The 26,955-nt window shown below is 43.1% G+C and overlaps 2 protein-coding genes across 6 annotated transcripts in view; one reads left to right on the top strand and one right to left on the bottom strand.

Annotated features, from left to right (window-relative positions):
* Positions 1-24,050, bottom strand: part of gabra4 (gamma-aminobutyric acid type A receptor subunit alpha4) — a 109,193-nt gene extending 85,143 nt beyond the window's left edge. Inside the window, exons 1-7 of the mRNA XM_078564574.1 lie at positions 23,955-24,050; positions 23,660-23,778; positions 22,865-22,932; positions 22,074-22,294; positions 21,877-21,959; positions 21,045-21,188; positions 20,691-20,843 (exon numbers count right to left, since the gene is read on the bottom strand). Coding sequence (XP_078420700.1) covers positions 20,691-20,843; positions 21,045-21,188; positions 21,877-21,959; positions 22,074-22,294; positions 22,865-22,932; positions 23,660-23,778; positions 23,955-24,037 — 871 coding nt within the window. The 5' untranslated portion in view covers positions 24,038-24,050. The remainder of the gene's footprint in view (positions 1-20,690; positions 20,844-21,044; positions 21,189-21,876; positions 21,960-22,073; positions 22,295-22,864; positions 22,933-23,659; positions 23,779-23,954) is intronic.
* Positions 24,051-25,957: 1,907 nt separating this feature from the next.
* LOC144688455 (gamma-aminobutyric acid receptor subunit beta-1-like) overlaps positions 25,958-26,955 on the top strand; it is a 383,572-nt gene continuing 382,574 nt past the window's right edge. For 4 of the 5 annotated variants that reach the window (XM_078555167.1, XM_078555257.1, XM_078555341.1 and 1 more), the window contains exons 1-3: positions 25,958-26,037; positions 26,128-26,219; positions 26,436-26,503. In XM_078555167.1, the coding sequence (XP_078411293.1) occupies positions 25,958-26,037; positions 26,128-26,219; positions 26,436-26,503 (240 nt within the window). Of the gene's footprint in view, positions 26,038-26,097; positions 26,220-26,435; positions 26,504-26,955 lie in introns of all 5 variants that reach the window. The other variant, XM_078555074.1, reaches the window with a different exon arrangement.

Consider the following 26,955-nt stretch of genomic DNA (forward strand, 5'->3'; position numbering starts at 1 on the left):
CATTTTAAGTTGAGGATCAAATATTCAAATTATATTTTGTTTGTGTTTCACCAGAAAAAACAGCAATTTTCACCAAGATTGGAGGTTGTCAGCGTTAAATAATCAGATCAGGTGGAACTGGAAACTGTCAGAACCAATCAGATTGGTTGAAGTGAAATACTGGAAACTGACAAAAACAAATCGATCAGATGGAAGTGGAAATTGATGTTGTCAGAACCAATCAATCAGATACTTACTTTCTTACACTTTTGTTAGCACACAAACTTGAGGAAGGAAAGTTTCAGAATGGCTTCTGAAAGGTATCATTCCCCGTGTATTTATTTAGTCGTTGTCACCAAAAATGCCATGCATGACAAACGGCCTTACAATTTTCAACTTTTAAAAGCTTTTCATTTTTATCAAAGGAACGTTCTGGCAGATGACTGATGTGAGGCTTATTTTCTTCTGGCTGCAAAATGTTTCGAAGTGTAATATCATTCACTCATTAAATTTCAGTATTCATTCATTGTCAGGGGGTGGAGGGGTGGGATTATCCAGTCCCGCCGGAAGTCAGTGGGCTTTTTGCTGGGCCATCGAATCTCTCGCGGCCGGTCCTGCCATAACAGGGCCAGAAAATCCCAGCCTTTAAAGATTTTACTTTGTTTTGGAGATTACACTGAGATTTCCACATTTTGGAAGACTCCAATGTTCTCTGGTGATACGTTAAGTAGATAATTAAATCGTCTGCCTATGTGCCTGACCATGTCTGAAAATTTTAACAGTTATTTTCAGTCTGTTTATGTGTGCATGGTAAAGGTCCAAGATCCTTCAATAAGGCACAGTAATTGAAAGACAGCCCACACCATCTGTGGTCAACATTGGTTCAAAGGTTTAATTTTGGTGACATTGGGTTATCTCCTATCCCTCCTCAAGTTACAGAAACTAAAATAATTAGATCAGCATGTCCCAAATTCAAGTAAACCCTGGCTGGCACTGTACTGTAATTGAATCAAGATCAAAGGCAGATGAAATAGGGAGCCATTTCTGCCCTGTGAATATAGAATGTGTCCCAGTTGAGGATATTGTATGTGTACGGTGGTCAAAACTTCCATCCACAAAATAATATGCTGCATCTGGGGTAAGGTTCTCAATAAAAGGAGCTGAACACTTTCAGGTTGCACTGAAAGCCCAACAACTACTTTTATTTTCATTGTTAAAACATTGGTAACCTTTCAGGCACAATTATTTTTGATTTGAAAATCAGAATTCTAATGAAGTGTATAAACCAAGTCAAAATGGTTGACTTGGGATATGCCCCTAGATACTGCTATAAAATAAATATTATGGCCTGGAGTTTCCACCTTATTTTGCTGGGGTTTTTGGCACAATTTGGCTGAACATAACCAGCACAAAGGGGTACAGAATTTTAAGTCCAAATTAAGCACCTAACCACAAAGCTGGCCATATCCCCAGGGTAAATTAATAATCAATCAATAGGGGTTTCTGCCAATTGTGTGTGTTTGTGGGCCTTTGAGGAGGTTCAAAAAATTAATCTTGTTCATTTGGGAGTGTTTTAAAAGCGTTTTAATGTAATTTAATTATAATTTACTAAGAAACTGACTGCTGTACCCCAATATAACTAGGAAATGGTTCTGTATCATAGTTAAGTCATTTTAAGTCATTTCAAATCAGGTTGCTCAAAGCTGGTAGATTGATCCTGCGATTAAAAATGCTTATCTGTTCTGATAAACTTATTTCCAGCTATATTAATGGAACCCCACCGAATTACCGCTCTTAAATACATCAAAAAATATTTCTTAAAGCAATTTTTTTGCAAATTACATCTTAAAACACTGCCTGATTATACTGGCTCTTGGCAGGTTTTGTATTTGGTGATATACAAATTAGTTTAAATGCAAACTCAACCAAAAAAGCATTTATCAAAACGGACATAATTTTAGGCACAATTTGTGCCCATTTTACTGTTTCCACCAGAAACAGAAACTCCACTGCACATCTTGAGCAATCACATCTTCCTTCAATAATACTAAGTTCACTAATGTACAAATCTGCACCTTGTTGTGTCAGCTTTATTCCCTCATGGGTGAAAGTGATTGAATGTTGAGTATATCTGCAGTTAATGTTATGGCAAATATGTGTCCCACTGTATTTTCATTCTAGCTCTATATCTCCCTGTATCTCAACATCTACATTCAGGGCTGTCAACTTTCCTGAAGCTGTTGGGTTACCTGTTGCTTTCTTGCTGGTTTTCCAAATATGGTTTCCATATCATTAACATCACTGTTGATCCCTGAGGTTTCGCAGAGAAATGTTATTCAAGTCATGCACTTATAATTCCACAAATTCTAACGAAGATCCCGTGAAGACAATTGGAAATTGTCAACGACATTTCTTACCAGTAGAAAAGCTCTTCAACTCTGAATCTGTCTCCTTGAAAAAAATCTTTTTTTATTTCTTTCAGGTAAAGAAATGTTTTATCTTTCAATACATTTTCTATTTTTGGGTACTTTTCAGTAACTAAAGCTCAAGATTGGTTAGATATTGCATTCAACAGTATATTACAAAAGTTCATAATTTGATTGATTGTAGTTGGCCATTGATAGGGTTATATTTTGTATTCTTACCATGATTATAAAATGGGTGCCATTCTTTTCAATGACAGTGAGCCAAGAATACTATTTCGCTGATAGTCCTCATCATCATGTACATTACAATATGGTGAGAAGTTTCAAGCACGGCGGGATCGTATGATAGTGTCCACCATGGTGGAACGTGAATCCTGCTGGAGGCTGGTGTGAACCCTCTTTGCAGCCCAATAATGGGATACAAAGTAAGGCCTGACCAGGAACGACCCCCCATGCCAGATTTATCGTTATGCCAGTGGGAAAACATGCTGGCCTAGTACATGTCTGGACAAGTGTGATGTGTAGAAGTCGGGACTTACCATTAGGGCCTTGCTTAGATCGCGGACATCTGAGGAGCAGAAGATGCTGGAGCCCTACAGCTACTGGACCCTGGAGGAACACATGCATCACATGCTGGGTGGATTTCTGTGGATATGGCTTCACCGCAAAGCAGTTCATGGAAGGTGGAAGGTCTCCGTTGATGTCTTGGGTCTGCTTCGGAACATCACGGTCTTGGGCTGCGGCAGATAATCGGCAGGGTGGAGGTGGGGGAGGACAGAAAGATCTAGGTGTGACTAGGAGAGGAGGTTATACTGGGGGGGGTGAGGTTGGGGGGGGAAGAAGGGGTCGGTGGGTGAAGTTGTGAGGGGGAGAAGGGTTGGGGGGGTGAGGTTGGGAAGGGGCAGGAGGGAGTATGGGGGGAGGAGGGTGTAAAGGAGGAGAATGCGGCAAGCAGGGAGGAAGGTGTCAGGGAAGAAGTCTGGGGAGAAGCTGGGGTTTGGAAGGGGGAAGAGGGAATTTATGGGGGAAGGAGTCCGAGGATGGGGAAGGAGTCCAGGGGAGGAGGCAGCTAGAGTGGAGGAGTGAGTAAAGGGTGGAGGATGTCCAGGTGAACATGCAGGGGAGGAGTCTGTGGAGTCAATGACTTCCTCCTGGGGAGCGAACTGAGGGTGGGCGTGGAAGGAGGGAATGGTGTGAATGAGAGAGGGGGCAGAGGAAGCCAGAACTGTGGGAGGATGAGGGTGCATCGGAAGTAGTAGAAGAGATGGCGAGGGTGGTTGGTGGGGACTTGGGGGCAGGCACGGACCCTGAGGTTGGGAAGGAGGAGGTTGCGGAAGTCAGTGTGGATGGGGTGGGATTCTCAAGAAGGTAAGGAATGTGCACATTCACGTGGATGTCCTGGATCGGCAAGGGTTCTGGTTGGTAAGTGACAGTGCGGAGGTGAAAGGTGATGCCAGAGGGGTCGACAGTGATTGGGGGAAAGGATATGGGTGACTGGGGGAGAGGAAAGGACACAGTAATTGAGCAAAACTCTGACTACAACCATCATTGTCGAAATCGAAAGTGAGCAGAGTCTCGTGTTGGGCAGGCACAGGTGCTGCATGGGAATGCGATCAGTGTGCGGAGATGCAGCTCAGCTCAGATGGACAACTGAAGGAGAACCCGAGCAGGCAGCATTCAAAATGCTCAGGACAGTGAGATGTGTGAGATGGAGGAAGTGGGATGTGCATGGGAGAGTGGTTGCACGAGGCTCCGAAAGGCCCTGCCACACACACACACTTCTCTCTTCAGAATCATTCGTGGTCCAGCTGCATGCAACTGAACTGCTAGTTGTGTGGGGGGTTGGGGGGGGGGGTGCGGGGTGATACATTGGGAGGACTTGCGAAGCCTGTCAATGAAGCTGAAAGACCCCATTACACATTATTCAGTGAAAGTGAATACATTTCCAGATTGTAAAGTGACAAAATGTGTTCACTTGTCCAGCCACTTGTGATCAGAATTTCTTAACTTTTCTAGATCTTTCACTTCTTCTCAGTGCTGCCCTGACATCCCCTGCAGGGGTGGAAACAGTCTGTTCAATGGTTGGCCCTGTTACCTCTGATGACTTTGGCATGTGTCCTCTGTAGACCCAAGGCCTTGGGCCCTGGCATGCTTTGGCTCTCCTCCTGTGAGCCAGCTGCTCCCTCTGCAGTGACATAGGACGAGGTTGAGGGGGGTCACAGGAAAAGGGGACTCGGAGGTAGCAGACAGCCTCTGAGATTCCTGAGTGGATAACCCTGGGGTGTCCAGCTGCAGCTCCTCCTCCCTTCAGATGCCCGAGGGCCCCAGCCTAACTCCTTGAGGGGAAGGACCACATGGAGAGACATTGAGGTGCCCCGTTTCCCTCTCGCATTGCCACTGCAGGAACTCACCCATGGCTACCACAATGGAGTGCAGGTCTGCGCACATCTCTGCATTCTACTGAGCCAGGGTCTCCATGGTGTCCGCCATCCTCCTCATGGAGACCTCCATGCGGGCACATGTGGGCACCACTTCATCAGAGAGCAGGCGGACGCTCTCCTCCGACTTGCAAGCCACTCTGTGGAGGGCTTCCAACAGCTCTGTGTGATGTTCCCCTGCTTTCTGCTGACTCTCCATAAGTTAGAAGGCCGAATCCAAGACCCGTCATCTGACTCGGACCTCACAGGTGCCTCTTCCCCAGCAGTCCTCCGAGTGCTGGGGAGCTCGGCTGAACCTGCCTCCTCCTGCTGCGGGCACATATCCATGTGGTGACCACTAGATTGTGAATCCGAGTCTACTCTAGATGTAGGTCCTACCGAGGTATGTGTCTCTGCCCTGGTGCAAGGTATGGGTAAGCACTATGACAGGTCTTCCAGGCTGCTTATTTCCAGCTCTTCAATGGAGGGGATTCCTCTTGTCTGGAGGTGAGGACCTGGATGGAGCTGAGGGACTGGCTGGCTGAGGGCGTTAGTCACTTGGCAGAACTCCCTGTGAACCAAAGTAGAGATAATTAGTGCATGGCAGCAGAGTCAAAAGCAGGAGAGAGAGCACTCACGGTTGCGTTGTGAGAGGGATGATGTGGTACAGGATTTTCACATAGGTGTTCGCTGCTAACCTCACTGTCACCACCAGCACGGTCCACATCCTCACCAGTCAGCGTGATGGCACGCTGCTCAGAGTGAGGGAGGGGGCCTTAATTTGGGAGTGTGAGAGTTGAGAGTGATGAGGTGGTTGACTTATCTTGGCAGAACAGATGAGAAAATTAATTCTCCTCCTGAACTGAATGGCTGACCTCATCTGTGCTCTGTTGATGCTAACCGCTGCTGCCACCACCTCCCAGGCCGGATTGGTAACACTGGTGGACTTCCTGCAGCCAGTGCAGGGGTAGAGGACATCGTGGCAGCCTTCCACTGTGTCCAGCAGGCACCCCAGAGTGGTGTACTAAATTTGGGGACTGCCATCTGCTTTGCTTTTGGGGCCATCTGTCGCATGGAGCAGTCCTGGTCTGAAGAGCAGGATTTTTACCTCGTTGGGCGGGTGGCCTGGGAGAGGCCACAAAACTGACCGCCACCCGCGATCAGGCCCCTACCACGATTTCACGCTGGCTGACCAATTAACGCTGCAGTGTTCAGCACCGCCAGGGTGGGGGTGGGAGGAGGATGAGCATGGAAGTTGCGCATGCACTTGGGCACAGAGCTGTCTCAGGGAGCTGAAGATTTATAACATTACAAATAAAGATTTAAAAAGTAAGGTCAACATGTCCCCTCATGTGACTGTCACATGAGCAGAGACATGTTATAAATGAGATTTAAACATTTTTATTTTATTTTTAATTCCTGATGGAAACCTCATCCCGCCTGTGGAGTTTGGACGGGGAGCGAAAATTTGCATTTAATTATTACTTTAATGGCCTTAATAGGCCTGTTAATTGTCAGCAGGTGTGCTGCCGACTCCCACGCATGCCTGCCGACCGAAATATTGCACAAGTGCGTGATGACGTCAGGATACTCGAGTCATTTTACGCTCGAGCGTGTTGGGCGCACACCGAATGAAAATTCCTGGCCATGAAGTAGGCATGCGCTCTGGTGCACTTTAAATATGGCTCCTGTAGTGAGGAAGCACTGAGTTCATAGCACGGCGTGAAAATTCGAGCCCGCCTGCCAGAAATCCAACGTGTTTCCCGTGAATGCATTATTAATGAGGCTGGACGTGCCGGAATTGGACGATATGGTGTGAAAACCCGCCATTGTGTCCGGCGGGTAAAACGATTGTTTTCCTGCCCACTATCACGCTTTGTGCAAATCTGGGATGATTCCAGCCCTAGTCTCAGTAATCATGACCATGACGATTACCACTGATTGTAAAAGACCCATCTGGTTCTTTTGTCCTTTGGGGAAGGAAATCTACTGTCCTTACCTAGTCCGAATTACATGTGATTCCAGACCCACAGCAACGTGGTTGACCCTTAAGTATCCACGGAAATGAACTAGCAAGTCACTCAGTTCAAGGGCAATTAGGGATAGGCAACAAATGCTGGCCTTGCCAGTGATGCCCACATCCCATCAAAGAAAAAGGAACTTCTGGATCTCTCTTTGCAATCTGATTTTACCACTTTTTCACTGCCTTCTTTTAGGCAACCCTGAAGTATGAGCACTGGAAGAGTGACTTTAAACATATCATTTTGAACATTGCTGTTAGCTCCAAGTGTGGACACTGAAATTGCTAAGCGTCAGCTGATTCCAAAATAGATAATTGGAGACCTAAAACATGATCCCAGTTACAGGTTACTGAAAGGTTGTTGCACTGGAAGAAGTGTGTCCAATTGGCAAAGGGCACAATCGATATTTTTATCATGCACAGGTTATGGTGGCCCTTTCCCCAGAAGACTTCTTCAGGGCAGAGGGAAAGCCAGGGAAAAGAATATCCCCACTTTCATTAAATTACATTGTTAAAACTATTCCTCATACAGGTTATTATTTTTATCCTGTTTTATACCTAGGGAGCTGACCTGAAGTGTTAGGTCTGGTTCAAGCAGTGCAATCACCATGGTCTATCCTGATCTCTTCACTGAAAGTTAAAAGTCTTCTCATCAGTTTTAGCTTTAGGATTTCCACTGGTTGCCACCATTACCAAAATCGCAAACACTTTCTTTTTTCAACACGTTTATGATTTCGTAAGTGATAGTAAGCAGGGTAAATCTGGCATTCATTTATGATGTTGCTACAGGTAACAACAACCAAACCAAATCATTTCCACAGGTTATCAAATTGTATGCTGCGTGAATATTCATAATCAACCTACTGCCATGATACTTGCAGGATGATCTGCTGCTCCTAAATGCTGTTTGATGTAAATTATAACATGAAGATCAATAGCCTCATTTTTAATTGACCCTGCAATTCCCCAAAGAGAAGATGTTTGGAATTCCTGAAGTTCCAATTTCTCTGTGATTATAAGTTATTTTTCAGTCTGTTTTCTAGAACAAAATTTGTACTAAAACTCATTTTTCCTTAAATTGATGAAAACGGCTCTTATGAAATAGATCTAGAGAAAGCTATAAAAAGCTTGAAACAGCCAAAAGATAATTTAGCATACTTGTTTAGGTGCACAAATCCTAATGCTGTGCTCAATGAATTAACTTTGCACCCCTCAATCTCAAAGCAAAATAAGAACAGGAAATCCAATTGTCACTGCTATCTCATAATGACATTGGCTAATGTTGCAATATGGATTATTTTCACTGCATTTTTAATGTCAATACTTTCAACACATTCCTGCTCTATCATGGCAGATGTAAGGTGATAAAATCAATGCTCTGTTTTAGAAGAAATTAAGTAATAACCACAACTGGAATTAAATTAACTTGCAGATACTAATAGTCAAAATGATTATGGGAATTGCTTCACTGGTACATCGCTTTATATGGCAATTTTTGTTACAATTTATAATTTTGTCTTCACACTAATTTTATGCAGGAACAATGGGAAAATTTTTTCCCCCATTGGGGGATTGTCCGGGGGCAGGCGGGGGCGGGCGTGAACCTGATTGGCACCCCTCATCGGGGCCGCGCCGTCATTTTACGTGGGTGGGCCAGGCCCGCCCACCGTGATGCTTGCCCGGAAGTGCTGAGCGCTCCCTGTGCAGGCAGGGGGGGATTCCCTGAGTTCGGGCCTGCGCTCTTTCGCGCATGCGCGTGAAAGAGCGCAGAAATCACCCTGAGGCACAGAGGCACCTCAGGGAAATCAGTTTGACATTTAAAACCTGAAATGAAGCATTTAAAAACTTCAAAAACATGTCCCCTCATTTGACACGGTCACATAAGCTGGGACATGTCAAAGAGTTATTTAAAAAATTTTTATTGAATTTTAAAACCCTTCATGAAACCTCATCTCACCCATGGATGCGGTTTCATGAAAAATGCGAAGGCCGCCTGGGCTCTTAAGGTTGGACAGGCAGCTCAGTTAATTGATTTAATTAGCTTTTAACAGGTCTTAATAGGCCTTTGACAGTTCGGCGGGCACGCAGCCCACTCAGCTGCGCGCCCACCGAACTGGAAATCTAAATGATGCGCGATGACGTCGGGACGCATGCCCGACATCACCGTGCATCATTTTACGCGTCAGCGAGCACGCCCCACTCCCGCTCGCCAACTGGAGAATTCAGCCCAGTGTATAACTAAAAACGTGCATTGGTTTGCCGAGGTGAAATGTCCCAAACGTTTATTTATGACTTGTTTAATCACTTACACAATAAGACCTAGAAATTTGGTGATGTTGTGCCTTTTTTGGAGGTGCAAAGCAGGACCCAAATCTTTCAAAATTGTCAACAACATGTGCGGGCACATTCTGAGAAGGAGATGTACTGTTCGTCATAGGCTGCAAAAATGGCAGCCAGAACATGTACCTGAAACATTTATTAGGCTCTTTACATGAGCATATTAGTGGCCTAATAAGGCTTTAATGCTCCCCTCTACCAGATTGGTTCAGTCAACACCTGGGCAGCTGCATTCAGGAAAACTTGCAGCCCTTAACGGAGCATCTGCAGGCTGGCACCAAAAAGATTTTTTTTCTCAAAATGCTTACGTATAGATGGAGCCAGGAGGAGCAGGAATGCCCCTACCAGTTCAAGTTAAACATAGGCCGCTGTTGGCTCCCTCTCCTCATCGCTGTCTCCCTCCCTCTCTTGGCCATTGCCTCCCCACCTCCCTCCCAATCACTGCCTCCTCCCTCTGACAATTGCTTTCTCAATCCCTGTCCCAAACTCTCCCTTGGCCTCTTTCCCAACTAGCCCCCTACCATTCTCAATCACTCCCTTGGCCCTTTTACTGGTTACCCTTTCCCTTCTGATTATTCCCTTTTCTCAGTTACTCCTCCCATTACAAGACCTACCTGAGGGCGTGACCTGCAAAACAGCAGCCTGGAAATCAAATAGTTTTTACCAGTGAGCTGCATGGAGAGACCTAACGGGCATATGCAGCTCATCAATTTAACTGAGACACTAGACCCATTAGCAGGTGGTAAAATTAACCTACGCCCACTGAAATTAATACGGGCAGTGCATTATGCTCATTTTTATAATTGTGACATGCAACCACTTAGTAGCTAAATGAGCTGCTGTGTGGCTGCACACTCAGCAGTGGTCCAAGTTCCTTCAAGGCTAGTACTAATTAAAGTTAGCCCTCACCTCTTAAAAGGGTTCTAGTTGCAGCAGCTCATTCAACTGGTGGGGAAACATGTTAGGAGCAGGAATGATCCAGAGTAATGTGGAAGCAGGCCAGAGAGAGGGCTCTTAAAGTTATTAGTGCAGGAAGTTGAAAGGACGATCTGTTATTGCAGGTTTGTCTCAGGATTCATTGACTTCTTATTCTAGAAGAGATCTTCCTGGAGGCAATGGTCTTTTGTTCAATAACATTTATTTACCATGCTAACTATTTACAAAGGTTAAATAAGACCAAGACATAGCTGGAGTTACACTCTGAGATGCTTCACACTCACCTCCTCTCAGTGAGTGACATCACTGTGACATGGTTCCTTACGTACATGCTATCATTACAATTAACCCTTTACTCTACAGAGGATAGAGAGTTATCTATCCACAGGGATACCGGAGGCCCTCCAGACAGTCACGACAAAGGCAATGGGAGCAGACAGCTCCAGGGGTCAATGCCAGAAGTCTAGTTCTGAGGGCCTGGATACAGTGCCAGGAAATAGTCAATGATCTCACATGAATGGTTAAGATCAATTAATTCATCTTGGAATGCTATATCCTACCAACTGCACCACCAGTCTCACACACTGATTAATGCACATCCAGCATCACTCACCCGTCAACAGATCTAGCAATCCTAAACAACCATATGCTCCACCTCACCCTCAAGCACTTGGCACTACTGTAAGCCTCACACCCATATCTTAGAGCTTCCACATGCACATTAAACACATTGCAACATGCTTATTGGCACTTCTCCCTCTCTTCTGCAGTACTCCTGCAGCCAGTGAAGTGACAGAATGCAGCTGTAACAAAATGTCAGCTCTCTCACGGCTATTTAGTGTGAAAAATTTTCTAAGCTCAGTTAAATGAGCAAAACATTCAGGCTAATAAGTAGCGAGTAACATTCACAACACACATGCCAGGCAATGAACATCTCCAAGAAGAGATAAGCTAACCATATCCCCTTGAAGTTCAATGACACTACTATCACTGAAACCCCCCCATCGACATCCTAAGTGTTATCATTGACGAGAAACTTAACTGGACCAGCCACATAAATACTGTGGCCACAAGAGCCAGCCCAAAGCTGGAAATTCTGCAGCAAGTTATAACCTCCTGACTCCCCAAAGCCTGTCCACCATCCACAAGGCACAAGTTAGGAGTGTAATGGAATATTCCCTACATGCCTGGATGAGCGCAGCTCCAATGTCTCTCAAGAAGCTCAACCCCATCCAGGACAAAGCAGCCAGCTTGATTGATAACCCATCCAAAGCCTTAAACATTATTTTCCTCCACTACTGGTGCACAGTACCAGTAGTGTGCATCACCTACAAGATGTATTGCAGCAACACACCAAGGCCATATCACAGCACCTCCCAAACCCATGACCTCTGCCACCTAGAATGACAAGGGCAGCAGATGCATGGGAACACCTCCACCTGCAAGTTCCCCTCCAAGTCACACACCACCCTGACTTGGGACAATACTGCCATTCCTTCACTGTCGCTGGGTCAAAACCTTTCTAACAGCCCTGTAGGTATATCTACACCACATGGACTACAACGATTCAAGAAGGCAACTCAGCACCACCTTCTCAAGAGAAGAGCAAGAAATGCTGACCATGCCAGTGATGCTCACAACCCATGAAAGAATAAAAAAAGGCTCCAAGAATTCCCTGCAGCCAAAACTAATGTCTAGAGTCTTACCTACTTGGGCCTGCATTTTGAGTGTTTGTGGCATGTTTTTCTGTGCAAGCTTAAGAAGGACGAATCAAATGCTCTCAGGCACCAATTTCCCGAAAGGGCTGTCATACAGGCAGGATGCTTATTTACAGAATGCAGCATACATTTCAATTGGCTGCCAGAGATGCTTAACAAGCATCTTAAGCAACATGGTGAAGGCCATGTTTTGTGTGCACATTCGACGCTTGATGTCTGTTTACAAGGTCAATAAGCAGAACACCAATTTTGCACCTGAAAACTGAGCAAAACACAAAGAAATTTCCACCCAATTTTTTCCTCAATTGTACTTAGTTACTACAGAATGTAGGTTTATCTGATGCAGAGCAAGAAAACTCTTGTTACAAGATCCTTTTATACTGATGGGTTTTGTTTATAGATTGTGAAGAATTTTTTTTTTTAATTCTTTCACTGGTTGTGGAATTTCTGGACTAATCAGAATTACTGTCAAAATCAACTCGATGGCTTTAGGTGCTAGGAAAGACAATATCTAATTTTTAATTCTGCCACACTGCTCAATGGTATTAACAAAGAAACAGTACCACCATGCCAGAACTGGAAATGGTTTTGAAAAATGAGACAACTCCAAAATAGATTTTAAATGCTAGAAAAGTTTTTTTGCAGGTTAGATAGAAAACTTTACAATAGAGTATGGAACAAGATGGATACATGGGCTTGAATTTTACCTTTGGTGGATGTGCACGATCGGCGGGCATGGGAGCAGTAAGGAAATGGGCCCCCGACCGCAATTTAACGTTGGCTGACCAATTAATGGCCAGCCAGCGTGAAATGCGTGCTGAAAAGCTCAACGTGCCGGGGTGGGAGTTGGGGGAGGGCAGGCGATGACGTTTCCGCAGGTGGGGGTGAGCGCTGCGAGAAAGCTCCATGAAAGCAGACAGCGGCTTCAGGGAGCTGAGTACCTGTAAATGCTAAAATAAAGGGTTAAAGAGGTGCACAATCAATCACCTGAAAATATAGCTGATAAAAATGCTGTCCACACATATTTATTTTAATTTTATTTCATAACGGAGATTTCATCCCACCCTTGGTTGAGGTTTGTTGAAAAATGCAAAGGCTGCCTGGCCGATTCACCTGTCCGCCAACCATAAGGTTGGACGAGCCACGAAGGATCAGAGACAAATGTGCCGTTAATGAGCTTAATTGCCCTCTTAATTGTTGGAGGGCGCACTTCCGATTTTTGTGTGTGCCCGCTGAGCGAAATATCACTCACCCGACGTCTTGTCTTGCGATTTTACATCCTATCGGGTCAGGAGCACGCCTGCCCACAGAAATAAAATTCTGCCCATGGGATGAGGGCCATTGTCTATGCGAGGAGTGAACACCAACACAGGCTGGTTTGGCCAAACAATCTGTTTCTACGTTGCACTTGCTGTATACGTAAACATCATAAAGAAGGACAATACAGGGAACTGTACATAGTTTGTCTCTGCATTATAGAAAGGATACAGAGCCTTTGGAGAAGTTTTAAAAGGATGATACCATAACTCAGAGGTTATTCCTATCATGAACAGTTGAACAGGCTTCTTTTTCTCAGAAAAGGAATACTGAAGGGTGACCTGATAAACCACTTTAAAATTACCAAAAGATTTGATAGGGTAGACGTAGAGAAGATACTTCCACATGTGTGGTGGCCAAAACTAGGGGCTATATATATGAGATACTCATTAATGATCCAATAGGAAATTCTGAAGAAATGTTTTTACATAGAAAGGGTTTTGAATGCGGAATTCACTAGCACAAGGAATAGTTGAGGTGAATAGCATAGATATAGTTAAGAGAAAGCTAGGTAAACATGTCAGTAAGAGAGGAATACAAGATTATGCTGAAAGGGTCAGAAGAAGAGGGGTGGGTGCAGGCTCTTGTGGAGCATTAACCAGTTCAGCTGAATGGCCTGTTTTTGTGATGTACATTCTATGTAATTATTGAGAACTGACCTGGTGTCTCTAAACCTACAGCAATGACAACAAATGACAACATGGAATTCATGTTTTGATTAACGTATTAATTTGTCTGTATTTGGCATAGCACTGTGCATCAGTAGAGTAAAATTGACAGAACCATTCTAACCACCCAGAGCCACAACTTCTGTCAGTAACTGCATTTATCCCAACTCAGCAAAAGTCTGTAGTGTACTAAACAAAAACAAAAATACCTGGAAAAACTCAGCAGGTCTGACAGCATCTGCGGAGAGGCACACAGTTAACGTTTCGAGTCCGTCTGACTCTTCAACAGAACTAAGGAAATATAGAAAAGAGGTGAAATATAAGCTGGTTTATTGGGGGGCGGGACAGGTAGAGCTGGATAGAGGGCCAGTGATAGGTGGAGATTGCCTAAAGGTGTCATAGACAAAAGGACAAAGGTGTTGACGGTGGTGATATTATCTAAGAAATGTGCTAATGGTGACATTAAGGGTAGAAAACAGGATGAGCAAGGCACAGATAACCCTAGTGGGGATGGGGGGAAGGGATCAAAATAGGCTAAAAAGTAGAGATAAAGCAATGGATGGAAATACATTTAAAAATAATAGAAACAGGTGGGAAAAGGAAAATATATATAAACTATTAGAAAAAGGGGGATTGGAAAGGCGGTGGGGATGGAGGAGAGAGTTCATGATCTAAACTTAAAAGCAAAAAACTGCAGATACTGGAAATCCAAAACAAAAATAAAAATACCTGGAAAAACTCAGCAGGTCTGGCAGCATCTGCGGAAAGGAACACAGTTAACATTTCAAGTCCGTATGACTCTTCAACAGAACTAAGTAAAAATAGAAAAGAGGTGAAATATAAGCACTGATCTAAAGTTGTTGAGCTCAATATTCAGTCCGGAAGGCTGTAAAGTGCCTAGTCGGAAGATGACGTGCTGTTCCTGCAGTTTGCTTAACTGGAACATTGCAGCAGGCCAAGGATGGACATGTGGGCATGAGAGCAGGGTGGTGTGTTGAAATGGCAAATGACAGGAATGTCTGGGTCATGCTTGCGGACAGACCGAAGGTGTTCTGCAAAGTGGTCGCCCAGTCTGTGTTTGGTCTCTCCAATGTAGAGGAAACCACATTGGGAGCAGCGAATGCAGTAGACTAAATTGAGGGAAGTGCAAGTGAAGCACTGCTTCACTTGAAAGGAGTGTTTGGGCCCTTGGATGGTGAGGAGGGGGAAAGTAAAGATGCAGGTGGTGCACCTTCTGCGGTTGCATGGGAAGTTGCCGCTGCGTTCAGCTCTACCTGTCCTGCCCTCCACTTAAACCAGTTTATATTTCACCTCTTTACTATTTTTCCTTAGTTCTGTTGAAGATTTATACGGACTCGAAACGTTAACTGTATTGCTCTCCACAGATGCTGTCAGACCTGCTGAGTTTTTCCAGGTATTTTTGTTTTTGTTTTGGATTTCCAGCATCCACAGTTTTTTGCTTTTACTGTAGTGTACTAAATGTTTGTATCTGATAGGTTCTTAATAGCCCACCCAGTCTGGCTCAGGTTTTAAAGCTTATCCTATCTATTCTGTCTTTTCTGGCCTATCCGGCTTACTTTCTAGTTCTCACATTACAATTTGTGCCACATTTTCTTAGCCAAATGCAGCGTAATAATAACTTACAACAACCCAAATGACACAGAACTTTTGAACTGTTTTATATTCTTTGTAGAAGAAGTCACAGAGTCACAGAAATGTTACAGGGCAGAAGAAGCCCATTTGGCCCATCATGACTGCAACTCCTCTCCTAATGAGCAATTCATATAGTGTCATTCTCCCACCTTTTCCCCATATCCCTGCACATTGTTCCTTTTTAGATAACTGTTTAATTCCCTTTTATATGCTTCAGTTGAACACTGCTTCTGCCACACTCTCAGGGAGTGCATGCCACACTTTAACCACTCACAGCATGAAAATGTTGTCCTCAAATTGCTTTTGCCTCTTTTACCAATTACCTGTACTTTAAAACTGTGCCCCTCGTTCTTGATACTTTTGCGAATGGGAACACTTTCTCCCTATCTACTCTGTCCATACCCCTCATGGTTTTGAATACCTCTATCAAATCTCCGCTCACCATTCTCTTCACCAAGGAAAACAGTCCTGACTTCTCCAATCTATCTTTATAACTGAACTTCCTCATCCTTGAAACCATTCTCATGAATCTTTTCTGCACTCTCTACAATGCCTTCACATCCTAAAATGCAATGCCCAGAACTGGACGTAATACTCCAGCTGATGGTGAACTAGTGTCCTATACAAGTTTAACGAAACCTCCTTGCTCTTGTACTCTATGCCCCTATTAATAAAGCCTAGGATACTGTATGCTTTATTAACTGCTCTCGCAACCTGTCCTGCCAACTTCAATCACTTATGCAGATATTCACCTAGGTCCCTCTGCTCCCGCATTCCCTTTAGAAGTGTGCCTTTGATTTTATATTGTCTCTCCATTTCTTCCTACAAAAATGAATCACCTCACATTTCTCCACATTGAACTTCATCTGCCACCTGGTCTGCCCATTCTGCCAACTTGTCTATGTCCCTTTGAAGTTCTACACTATCCTCCTCACAGTTCACAACGCTTCCAAGCTTTGTATCATCCACAAGCTTTGAAATTATGCCCTGTAGGCCACAGTCTAGGTCATTAATATATATCAGGAAAAGCAAGGGTCCCAACACTAACCTCCGGGGAACTCCACTACAAATCTTCCTCGAGCCTGAAAAATATCCATTAACCACTACTCACTGTTCTGTCACTCGGCCAATTCCATATCCATGTTGCTACAGTCTCTTTTATTCCGTGAGCTATAACTTTGCTCACAAGTCTGTTATTTGTGACACTTTTGGAAGTCCATGTACACCACATCAACTGCATTGCCCTCATCAACCCTCTCTGTTACCTCTTCAAAAAACTCCAGCAAGTTAGTTAAACATGATTTTCCTTTAAGAAATGCATGCTGGCTTTCTTTAATCAACCTGCATTTGTCCATGTGGTTATTAATTTTGTCCCAAATTGTTGCTTCTAGAAGTCTCCACACCACCAACATTAAACTGACTGCCCTGGGCTTATCTTTACACTTTTTTTGAACAAGGATGTAACGTTTGCAATTCTCCAGTCCTCTGGCACCACTCCCGAGTCTAAGGAAGACTGGAAAGCTATTGCCAGTGCCTCCACAATTTCCACTCTCACTTTCCTCAGTATTCTTGGGTGCATCTGATCCAGTCCTGGTGCCTTATCCAACTTAAGTACAGACAGCCTATCCAATTCCTCCTCCTTAATAATTTTAAACCTTTCTAGTGCCTCAATCACCTCCTCTTTCACCATGGCCTGGGTAGCATCTTCTTCCTTGGTAAAAGCAGATGAAAAGTATTAATATAATACCTCAGTTATGCCCTCTGCCTCCATATGTAATCCCCTCTTTGGTCCCTAATTGGCCATACTCCTTTTACCACCCTTTTACTAATTATAGGCCAAAGAAGACTTTGGGATTCCCCTTTTTGTTGGCTACCAGTCTCTTTTCATACTCTTTCTTTGCTTCTCTTATTTGCTTTTTCACCTCCCCTCTGAAACTTCTATGTTCAGCCTGGTTCTCAATTGTATTTTCTACCTGACACCTGTCATAAGCACACTTTTTCTTCTTTATCTTAATTTCTAAATCCTTTGTTATCTAGGCAGTTCTGGCTTTGTTTGCCCTACCTTTCCCTTCAGAGGGAATATATCTTGAATGTGCCCGAACTCCGTCTTCTTTGAAGGTTGCCCATTGTTCAGCTGCCATTTCTCCTACCAACATTTGACTCCAATTTATTTAGCCCAGATCCATTCTTACCCCAATGAAGTTGGCTTCCCCAGTTAATTATTCTTATGCTGGATTGTTCTTTGTCCTTTTCCATAGACAGTCTAAACCTTAGGATACAATGATCACTATCCCCTAACTGTTCTCCCATTGACACTTGATCCACTTGGGCAACCTCATTCCTAAGAATCAGTTCTAGCAATGCGTCCTTTCTCTTGGGACTGGAAATATACTACTGTAGAAAATTCTCCTGAACACATGCTAGGGACTGTTGCCCCTCTCTGCAGTAGCACTACTACTATTCCAGTCTATAGTTGGATAATTAAAGTCCCCCATTATAACTACTATATAATTTTTGCACCTCTCTGTAATTTCCTTGCAAATTTGTTCCTCTACATTTTTCTCATTAGTTAGCGGTCTATAGTCTACACCAAGCAATGTAAATGCACTTTTTTTGTTCCTTAGCTCTAGCCAAATAGATTCTGTCCTTGACCTCTCTGGGAGATCCTCTCTCTCCGGCACTGCAATGCTCTCCCTAATAAATATTAACACCCCCCCTCCTTGTCTTCCTTTTCTATCTTTCCTAAACACCTTGTATCCAGGGATATTTAGCACCCAGTCCTGCCCTTCTTTGAGCCAGGTCTCTGTTATAGCCACAACATTGTAATTCCACATGGCAATCTGTGCCTGTAACTCCCCAGTCTTATTTAGCACACTATGCATTCACATACATGCACAGGAATCCTAATTTAGACTTTATTACTTTCTCCCTTACTCTGACCTCACCTATTACTATACCATTCCTTATTCTAGTGCTAACTATCTCTCCCAGTATTCTGTACACCTTGGTATTACCCTCTGATATTATCCCCTGGTTTCGACATCCTAGCCAAGTTAGTTTAAAACCTCCCCAATAGCATTAGCAAATTACCCCTCAAGGAACTCAGTCTTGGCTCTATTTAGGTGCAGCCCATCCAGCCTGTACAGGTCCCATCTCCCCAGAGTCGGTCCCGATGTCCCAAGAATCTAAAGACCCCCCCCTCATGTACCACCTTTCCAGCCACGCATTCATCTACTTTATCCTCCTATTTCTATATTCACTTGCATGTGGTACTAGGAGTAATCCAGAGATTACTGCTTTTGAAGTCCTGCTTTCTCATTTCCTACCTAGTTCCCTAAATTCTGACTGCAGGACCACATCCCTCTTTTGGCCTATGTCATTTCTACCAATGTAGACCATGAAAAGAGTGCCATGGGCTCTTTTTCATTCACCTCAGCAGGTATATGGAGCCTCGGTTTAACATCTCATCCAAAAGGCAGCACCTCCAATAGTGCAACACTCCCTCAGTATTGCACTGGAGTGGAAGCCTTTACTTTTATGCTCAAGCCCTATTGTGGCACTTGAATCTGGAACCTTGTGATGCAGAGTTAAGTGTACCACAGCATTTTAAATTGCAAAGCAAAATAAACTCAATACATGCAGAAGACAAATTAAGTCAATTGAATAATTCAGTGTTTGTGGTATGTATTGCCAGTGTAGCAGTGTAGTACCGTCATATAGATAAAGAGATCCCAGGCTAAATTGCATTTCATTATTGGGTTAGCTGACAACAGCTGAGATCTTAAAATTAGCATTAGTGTCTTTACCTAACGTGGGAAAATTCAACCACATTTCCTTCTTCTGAACGCAATCTAATAACTCTGCTGAAACATGGCTGGGTGCTTGTGTGTGTGTGTGTGTGTGTGTGTGTGCGCATGTGTGCTTGAATGTGTGCGTGTGTGTGTGTTTGTGTGCACGTGTGTGTGTGTGTGTGTGTGTGTGTACCATGTCTCAGGTTCAAACAGGGTTAGTCTCAATCATATTCCTTCCACAATCAACAACAACTTGAATTTATAGCATCTTTAAAGTGGTAAAATGTACACCAGCAACAGTCGAGAGAAAAGCTGAAAAGTAGGAAATAAAGTACAATTTGTCATGTCAAAGTTATGGGTGACTGAATTTGTTGGTTCTGATACAGCATGTGGTATTTAATGAAGGCAACAGAGGTTTCACCTATGGGCTGGCAAGCCGGCGAGAGCCCCATCACCTCTTTTAGTGAAGGCCTACAATATCAATTGCCGCTCAAGTCAATTAACTGGACAGCAGTGGGCCTTCCCCAGGATCAAGGACAGCTGCCAGCTGATCAGGGGCCAGCAACTCTATTGAATGGCAGCACCATTATGATGTGGTGCTGCTGCCAGTACTACACCCACCCAAGGCATTGTATGGTCACTGGATCCCAGGCCACAGGTGAGTGAGAGTGGGATGGTGGGATGGGGGTCATGGGGTGGGGATCACAGGACAGCAGGGTGTAGGCAGCAAGGGTAGTGCGGCGTCTTTCAGCACCCCCCCTCCCCACCTTCCTGATGTCGAGTCCCTTGATCAGGAACTGAATGCTTTTGAATGAGGGTCACCCCTGGGAGCCTGCAAGTAACCTCAAATGGGTTTGGTTATTATGCTCCCTGCATGGTGAGCCAATCCTTGCACGCCGCTGGGTTAATACCAGCAGTGGCACGAATGGGCCCTTAAGTCGGCTTTAATTGCCCACTTAAGGGCCTCAATTGATGTCAGGGAGGGAAGGCTGTCCACAGGTTTTCCTGCCACAGACTTAATTGACGTGGAGGTGGGAAGGCAGCAGGGCTCCCACCCTCAACCCTCCCATCTGATTAACTACTTCCACCACCACCAAACTCGCCATGGGCAAGGGCATCAAATTCCACCCAGCCATCCTGTTTATGCTAATCCTAAAACAACAATGTCCTCCAGTCCAGTTCTTGTGAAATCTTAAATTCTTGACCCAACTCACATCAGCCCATCACCATCCCAAAGACTCCTTTGGCTCAGAGTGGAAGTATTTGCATCATACAGCAAATAGCATCCTCATGACTAAATTAAGAAATGTGGCAACAGGAAGCAGTATTGAAAGGCAGCAAAATGTTGAAGCTTCAATATTGGATGCGGAGAGAGAGAAATAAAATGAAATGATGTAATACACTGTTTCATGTATTAAGAATACATACCAAAAACTGTTCGTGCTGGAACAGACTCCTTATTAATCCAAAAAGAGACTTGAGAGAGAATGACCGTCATAATACAGGGTATATAAGTTTGGATCATGAAATAACCCATTTTCCTTCTCAAGTGAAAATAGACTGTCATCACGACATATTCTCCTAAAAATAGAAAAAAAGTATAGAACTCCTTTCCATGAGTATTGATTTTGGTTTTAATTTGAGTTAGCTGATTTGGATAAAAGTACAATAACAATTTAGCAATGCTTATGTAATATTCAATACAAATATGTCTTCAAAGTGTACTCTGGTGCTCAAAGATTGTGATACTTATTGAAGAAATCCATAAACATATATCCTTACCTGTAATGGATTTAACAGTGCCACTAGATACTGTTTGTCCAACAAGGTCATACTGCACCAAGCTAGAAGACTCTTTGGGTACCTCCACTGACCGTTCAGGACCTTTTGTCCATGTATATATCATCTCACTTTTCGGATATGCATCTAAAACAGATGAAAAACCGAACTTATAATAATGTTAGTCTTCAACAGTAATGCAACCATCCATGGCACAATGTATCCTGCTGAATTTTCCTCTTTTTAGTTATATTTAAGTGATTAAACTGTCACTTTTCATTCCCAATTCTCTGAACGTTGTTGGAATTCAAATTCTTTACCAACATAAATTTTACAATGCAAAAAGACTTATTAAGCATCATTCTTATAGACTTTTAAAAACTATTCCACAGTCACTTAAATATTTGAAGCATTTCAATGATACTATGCAAATCTATTTTGATTTTATTATAATTATTTAAATAAGGTAAAACAATTATTCAAAAATAGTATAAGGATAATGATCTTATAAGCATTGCTGATGATTAAAAACGCATTGTTTTATGTTCAACTATTTGTTCGTTTTGTTTGTTTTATTCCTTCAAAACAAATCCGAACACAGAAGTAGGATGTAAAACATATCATTGTACTGTTCCTTTTTAAGAAATAATAATGTATTTGTAACTGTATTTGTGACAAACACAAATATATTTTCCACATAGGTCACAGAAAAATTGGCTTGACAATGACTAAAGTCCATGCATGATTTCAACAGGGCGTTTAAATAAAATATTGAACAATACCAGTGAACGTTTTCCTTCTATAGTTAAGCCAAAAACAAGACCATGCAACTCACAGCTTCCAAATTTCAGTGGACAAGCATGACCATCCATTGGGAAGTCAACCAGCTTCATCGGACATTCTGCACTTATGGTAAGTCTAAAATTAAATACAAAAGTCATATAAAATTATTTTTAAATTGAAATTGGCATCTCTCATTATTTTAGAAATGGTGTTAAAAATGCCTGGCGTGATGTAAAGTGCAAAACCTACCTCATAGTGTACAGAATTGTGCCATTCTGCATGATTCTGAACAGCTTGTTTGGAGCTGTCATGTTGTGGGAAATTGATTTTTTTCCGTTCCTAAAGAAGGTATCAGGCGTCCAGACTTTAGTGACCATCATGTTGTTGAGGCGAAGAATTTCAATAGGGCCATCGTACTTCAGCCTCTTGTCCACCCAGGTTTGGCGGAAAAACACATCCATTGTATACTCCTTCGATGAAAACGGGAAATAAGCACAAATGGATGACTAAAGTAAAGCACTATGATATAACGTATAACGTAGTTTTAAATAAATGTTGAGTATTATAGCGTTTACTTGGTTTCCCATAGAGCGTGCCATTATGTCACTGTTATCTGCCCATTTCCTGTGTAAAGCATTAATTGATGTTGAGCCTATTTTAAAGCATTACACAACAGCACGCAGCATTAATTATTAGAAGCTACATGGACTACAACACGGAATTGATTTTGATTCTTCTTATGTTTTCCATTCAACTAAAAGGAGTGGTGATGTGTTCCTCCATCTGTCCAGTTTATTTCCGAGGTGAACGTTTCCAGTGGTTATATATGGTTGTTCTAAATACATTGGAATCCCAACATTATAATGGTTATTTCTAAATGCAACGCCGACAGCTCTTTCGCTGTATGTTTTACCACAGGCATTAGTATTAATATTTTTCACTATGGGTAAACGCACGAATTAGACATCCTTTTTGCAAAAAAAAAGCCTGAAGATGGAATATCTACTTGTAACATTTAAGTTATAAAGGTGAAATCCTACCATCTCTACATCAGACACTGGCCCGAAGCTTGTCACGTAGATGTCTGTTTTGACTTCGGTAACAGCACCTGTAGAACAGGAAATGCAAGTCTTACTATTTTAAGACCGACCCCGGAACAAAGGGGTGACCTGTAGAAAGTGGACGCTTATACCGTCACCTACACGCAATCATAAATCACAGCATGAGAGCCATCCTCAGCTTTAGATGAGGATGTATTCTTTGCACTGTCCTTCCTAAGTTATAATGACAGTAATCAGCAAGTTACAAGCTTTAGGATCCCAGCTGCTCATATGCTGAATACTCTTCGTTTCGTGCAACAAATGTGCATGTCTTTAACTTTGACAGCCTGCTTTTCTCCCAAGTGTGGCAGGCACACTTTTACATATTTAGTAAAACTAAAACCGTTCCACATGGAAGGTCTTCGGAACAAGGCAGAGGCACACAAAAGATATCGCAAACGCTCCTTTTAAACAATGATTTCAATCATCTGCTGTTAAAGAGCAGAAGCGCTTCACGACGATATGAAATTTGCTACATCTTTTATTATCACCACCAAGCCCTCCAGAGTGAACCGGTGATGCTTCCTACGAATGATGCCTTCATATTTGGTCTATCTGGACACATGAAGGGTGCACATCCACCCCCCTCCCGCTAGAGTAGACTAACAGCCCTGTTTATAATAATGGTGCGGATATAAAAAGGCAAAATGTTACCATCATTCCAAAAATACAAGATCATGCAATTTGCCCTCATGAGTCAAGCTGCAGAAGTCGAAAATAAAGGTTCACCCGTACCCCCGAATCCAGGTCGCAATCTGTTGTCATAGCCGTCCAGCAGTCTGTCCAGTATACGTGTAAAATTTTCTGGATATAATTTCTCGTCCTTCTTGATCTCTCCAGGGCTCTCACCTATGCTGCAAAGTGAATGTATAAAACCGAGGTGACCACACAATGACAAGGCAAGGGCTCTTTGCTGTACACCTGATATTGATCTTTTGGACCCGAGCGCCGTACAGAGACAGTGAAGGCAAGTCGATCCGATAAACATTGTGAAATAAAGCGAAAGGATCGGTTTCCTTCCATTACTTACCACGCTGTCACGTAGATAAAGTAAAGCAGAGTGGGAATATAACTGGAAGACATCCTGATCACAGTCTCCTTGGCAGGAACCATCTTTGCATGCCATACTTTAAGCCTCTTCCCGATCCCCGTTGCCAATTGCCTTGTCCTGAGGAGAGATCACAGCCGTGAGAAAAGACACATGGACACTCGTGTTTATGGAGTGGTGCCTCCCTTCTCTCCTGTCAGGCAATGGCTCTCGCATCAGCACGATACACTTGCCCGAATCTTTGACTTTTAGCAGCTGTTGTGCGGCGATCGACGGCGATGGGCTGGGAGTACAGGGTCAGAACTAAGATGCAACTTAATATCACACCACATTTATCAGAAACTCTTTTGTTAATCCAGTTCCATCACCTGCTGCATGGTAGGGGGCGGGGGGCGGTGGAGGGGTTGAGAGGGGGAGTCGACCAGACCTCCTGGCAAGTGCAAGGCAAACATTTCTGGCTTGAGATGAACACGTAGAAATGAAGCAGTTCCCGTACTTTTGCACAGGCGCCTTGCAATAGTTTTGCAGCCGAAGATGTGGATAGATATTGATAAGCACCTAGAATGGGATTGGACATGTCATGGTTGGTTTCCCCATGAATTATTCTACTGCAAGCATTGAACTGCCAGCTGGCTTGTCAGTATTTCGCCTGTCGACCCGAGACCCGGACGCCTCCACTGCTGTCGAGGGAGGTGTTCCCGGGCGCAGGCACGAACAGATTCCTTCATTTAGCGGTCGGAGCTGAGATAAAGAGAGAACAGGAAAAGAGGAAAGGGAACGAAACTATTTATCCTTGGTCAGCTGCTATGACCCGGGGTTCGAGTGTACCAGTAAACCAGTTTGAGACCCATCATTTTTTGTTTTGGACTGAATCGAGTCACCAAGACCAAGACGTCGGAAAACTTGCAGCCTAATTTTCTGGAGTTTCCTAACCAACTCCTCCCTTGTAGAGAGTGCATTGGAGAGCACAGTTTGATATAAAAACACTCTGACGTTGCCTCATGATTTTCACCCAAATCATCAATCCATGTACCACCTTGTGGCACACAAAAATAAATCATTTAGAATATTTTCTAAGCGTTGGTTTTATTTCATGTCTTTGCCATTTGAGATTAAAAATGTTTTTGTTGTACATTCCAAAGCCAGAAAGGGCTAATAGTGAAATCAGTCATAGAAAATGTAGTGATAAATATAAGAAGCCACCTTCAATTAAAATGTCTTTTAACGTTACTCTCTATCCATAGTGGGGTTTCAAATGAAGCCGCGTTTTCTATTCTTCTGAACAAAATATTTTTCATTTGGAAAGAGGAAATTAAGCTCCCTGAACTCTCCACGTTTGTTTTGCATCTTGCCTTCATTTTTTATTGTGTATCCCATCAAACATCAATTGCTTGAGTTGAATTGTGTAGCTTTTCTTTCACAATGAAAGCTGCATTAACACATTTTGTAATGTATATCACTTAGGAGAAATAGACATTTGGAATGTGTTGCTTACAGGAGCTCCGAGTTTGGAGTGTTGTTCACAATGTATGCCTCCTGGTCGAGCAAAATGTTGACATTGAAACATATTGTACGGTGCCGTACGAGTAGTGAAATGTATTTTGGAAAAGGTTTATTACATTTGGCTAAGACACTATTTTGAATGTCATTACTCCTTCTAAGCCATGCTCATCACCTTAAAGCAAATGTGAGCCACGCTGACGCTTCTGCTGAAGAGAATTCAGCAAGAGGGGAGTTGAGACCTTGTGATTTAATTAGCATAATAGCAGCCCTGTAATCATTTGAGAGAGAGAGAGAGAGAAAATACCTTTAAGGATCTGATTGTTTGACTATTTTGCAAGGGAAATTGTTTCCCCAGCAAACAGTTCATTTGATGTTGTGGAAGCTGCGCGCATGCGTTGCGCCTCGGAATTATTGTACTGCCTTGGACTAAGTTGCATTCCTTGAATCTTCGCTCAAAGACCTTTCAATAATCAAAGTTAGGAATGTGGAGAGTTCAAGACAGAGGATGCTTCGGGATTTTGTCGATCCCCGTGATGGTGGCCATGGTTTGTTATGCACAGAGGTGAGCTCTGATCTCTTAACCATTCCTTGCCATTGTTTGTTTTCTCTGCTTCACATTAAGTGCCAATGAAATGCACATTTCTTCCCCCAGAGTTAATGAGTCCAGCAACATGTCATATGTGAAAGGCACCGTGGATAACTTGCTGAAAGGATATGACATTCGTTTAAGACCAGATTTCGGAGGTAAATCAGCTCCTCTCGGTATAGTCCCATATATCTATGTGCAGTTCCTAATCTCCACCAGTCAGTAGCTAGTCAAATAAACAAGACTTACTGTATATACATAATAAAGAATAACTACAGCAATACAACATCTGCTGCCTGTGGCGATGTGCAACAATGTTATTTTTAAAAGTGGATTGCAATATCACAAGCAGATAATGTATTGTTTATCTCAAGGTCTCCCTGTGGACGTTGGTATGAACATAGATGTTGCCAGCATAGACATGGTCTCTGAAGTGAATATGGTGAGTGCACTCTTTGAATACCGGTCTGTGGAAATGAATACTACAAACGTGTAGTGTTAAATATGTTTATCTATTTTAAATGCGTAATTCCGCATTGTTTGCAAGATGACTCCATGTCGATCGTGAGTGTAGAGCCGTTTCCCGGATATTTCGTTTAGTGGGGTTACGTGAGTTTGTCACTGCAACTGGAACAATAACCATATCGATAAATACTACTCTGGTGTCGATGCTTAAATGTACTAAAAGTGAGTCGTATTGTAATAAGGCGTTTAATTTCCTATAATGTATAATACCGCCATCTGGTGAATGTAGTAATTCACTACGTTTCAGTGCCTTTGACAGATCATGCCCGTAACGCGATTATTATACAGGGGATTTCAGTGGCATAAACAGATCCTAGCCCTGACCCTAATTATCTAGTGCCTCCAAGCGCCGACAACGTAATGTTTGAG

The sequence above is a fragment of the Cetorhinus maximus genome, chromosome 1, assembly GCF_964194155.1.
Source record: "Cetorhinus maximus chromosome 1, sCetMax3.hap1.1, whole genome shotgun sequence".
Classification (NCBI taxonomy): Eukaryota; Metazoa; Chordata; class Chondrichthyes; order Lamniformes; family Cetorhinidae; genus Cetorhinus; species Cetorhinus maximus.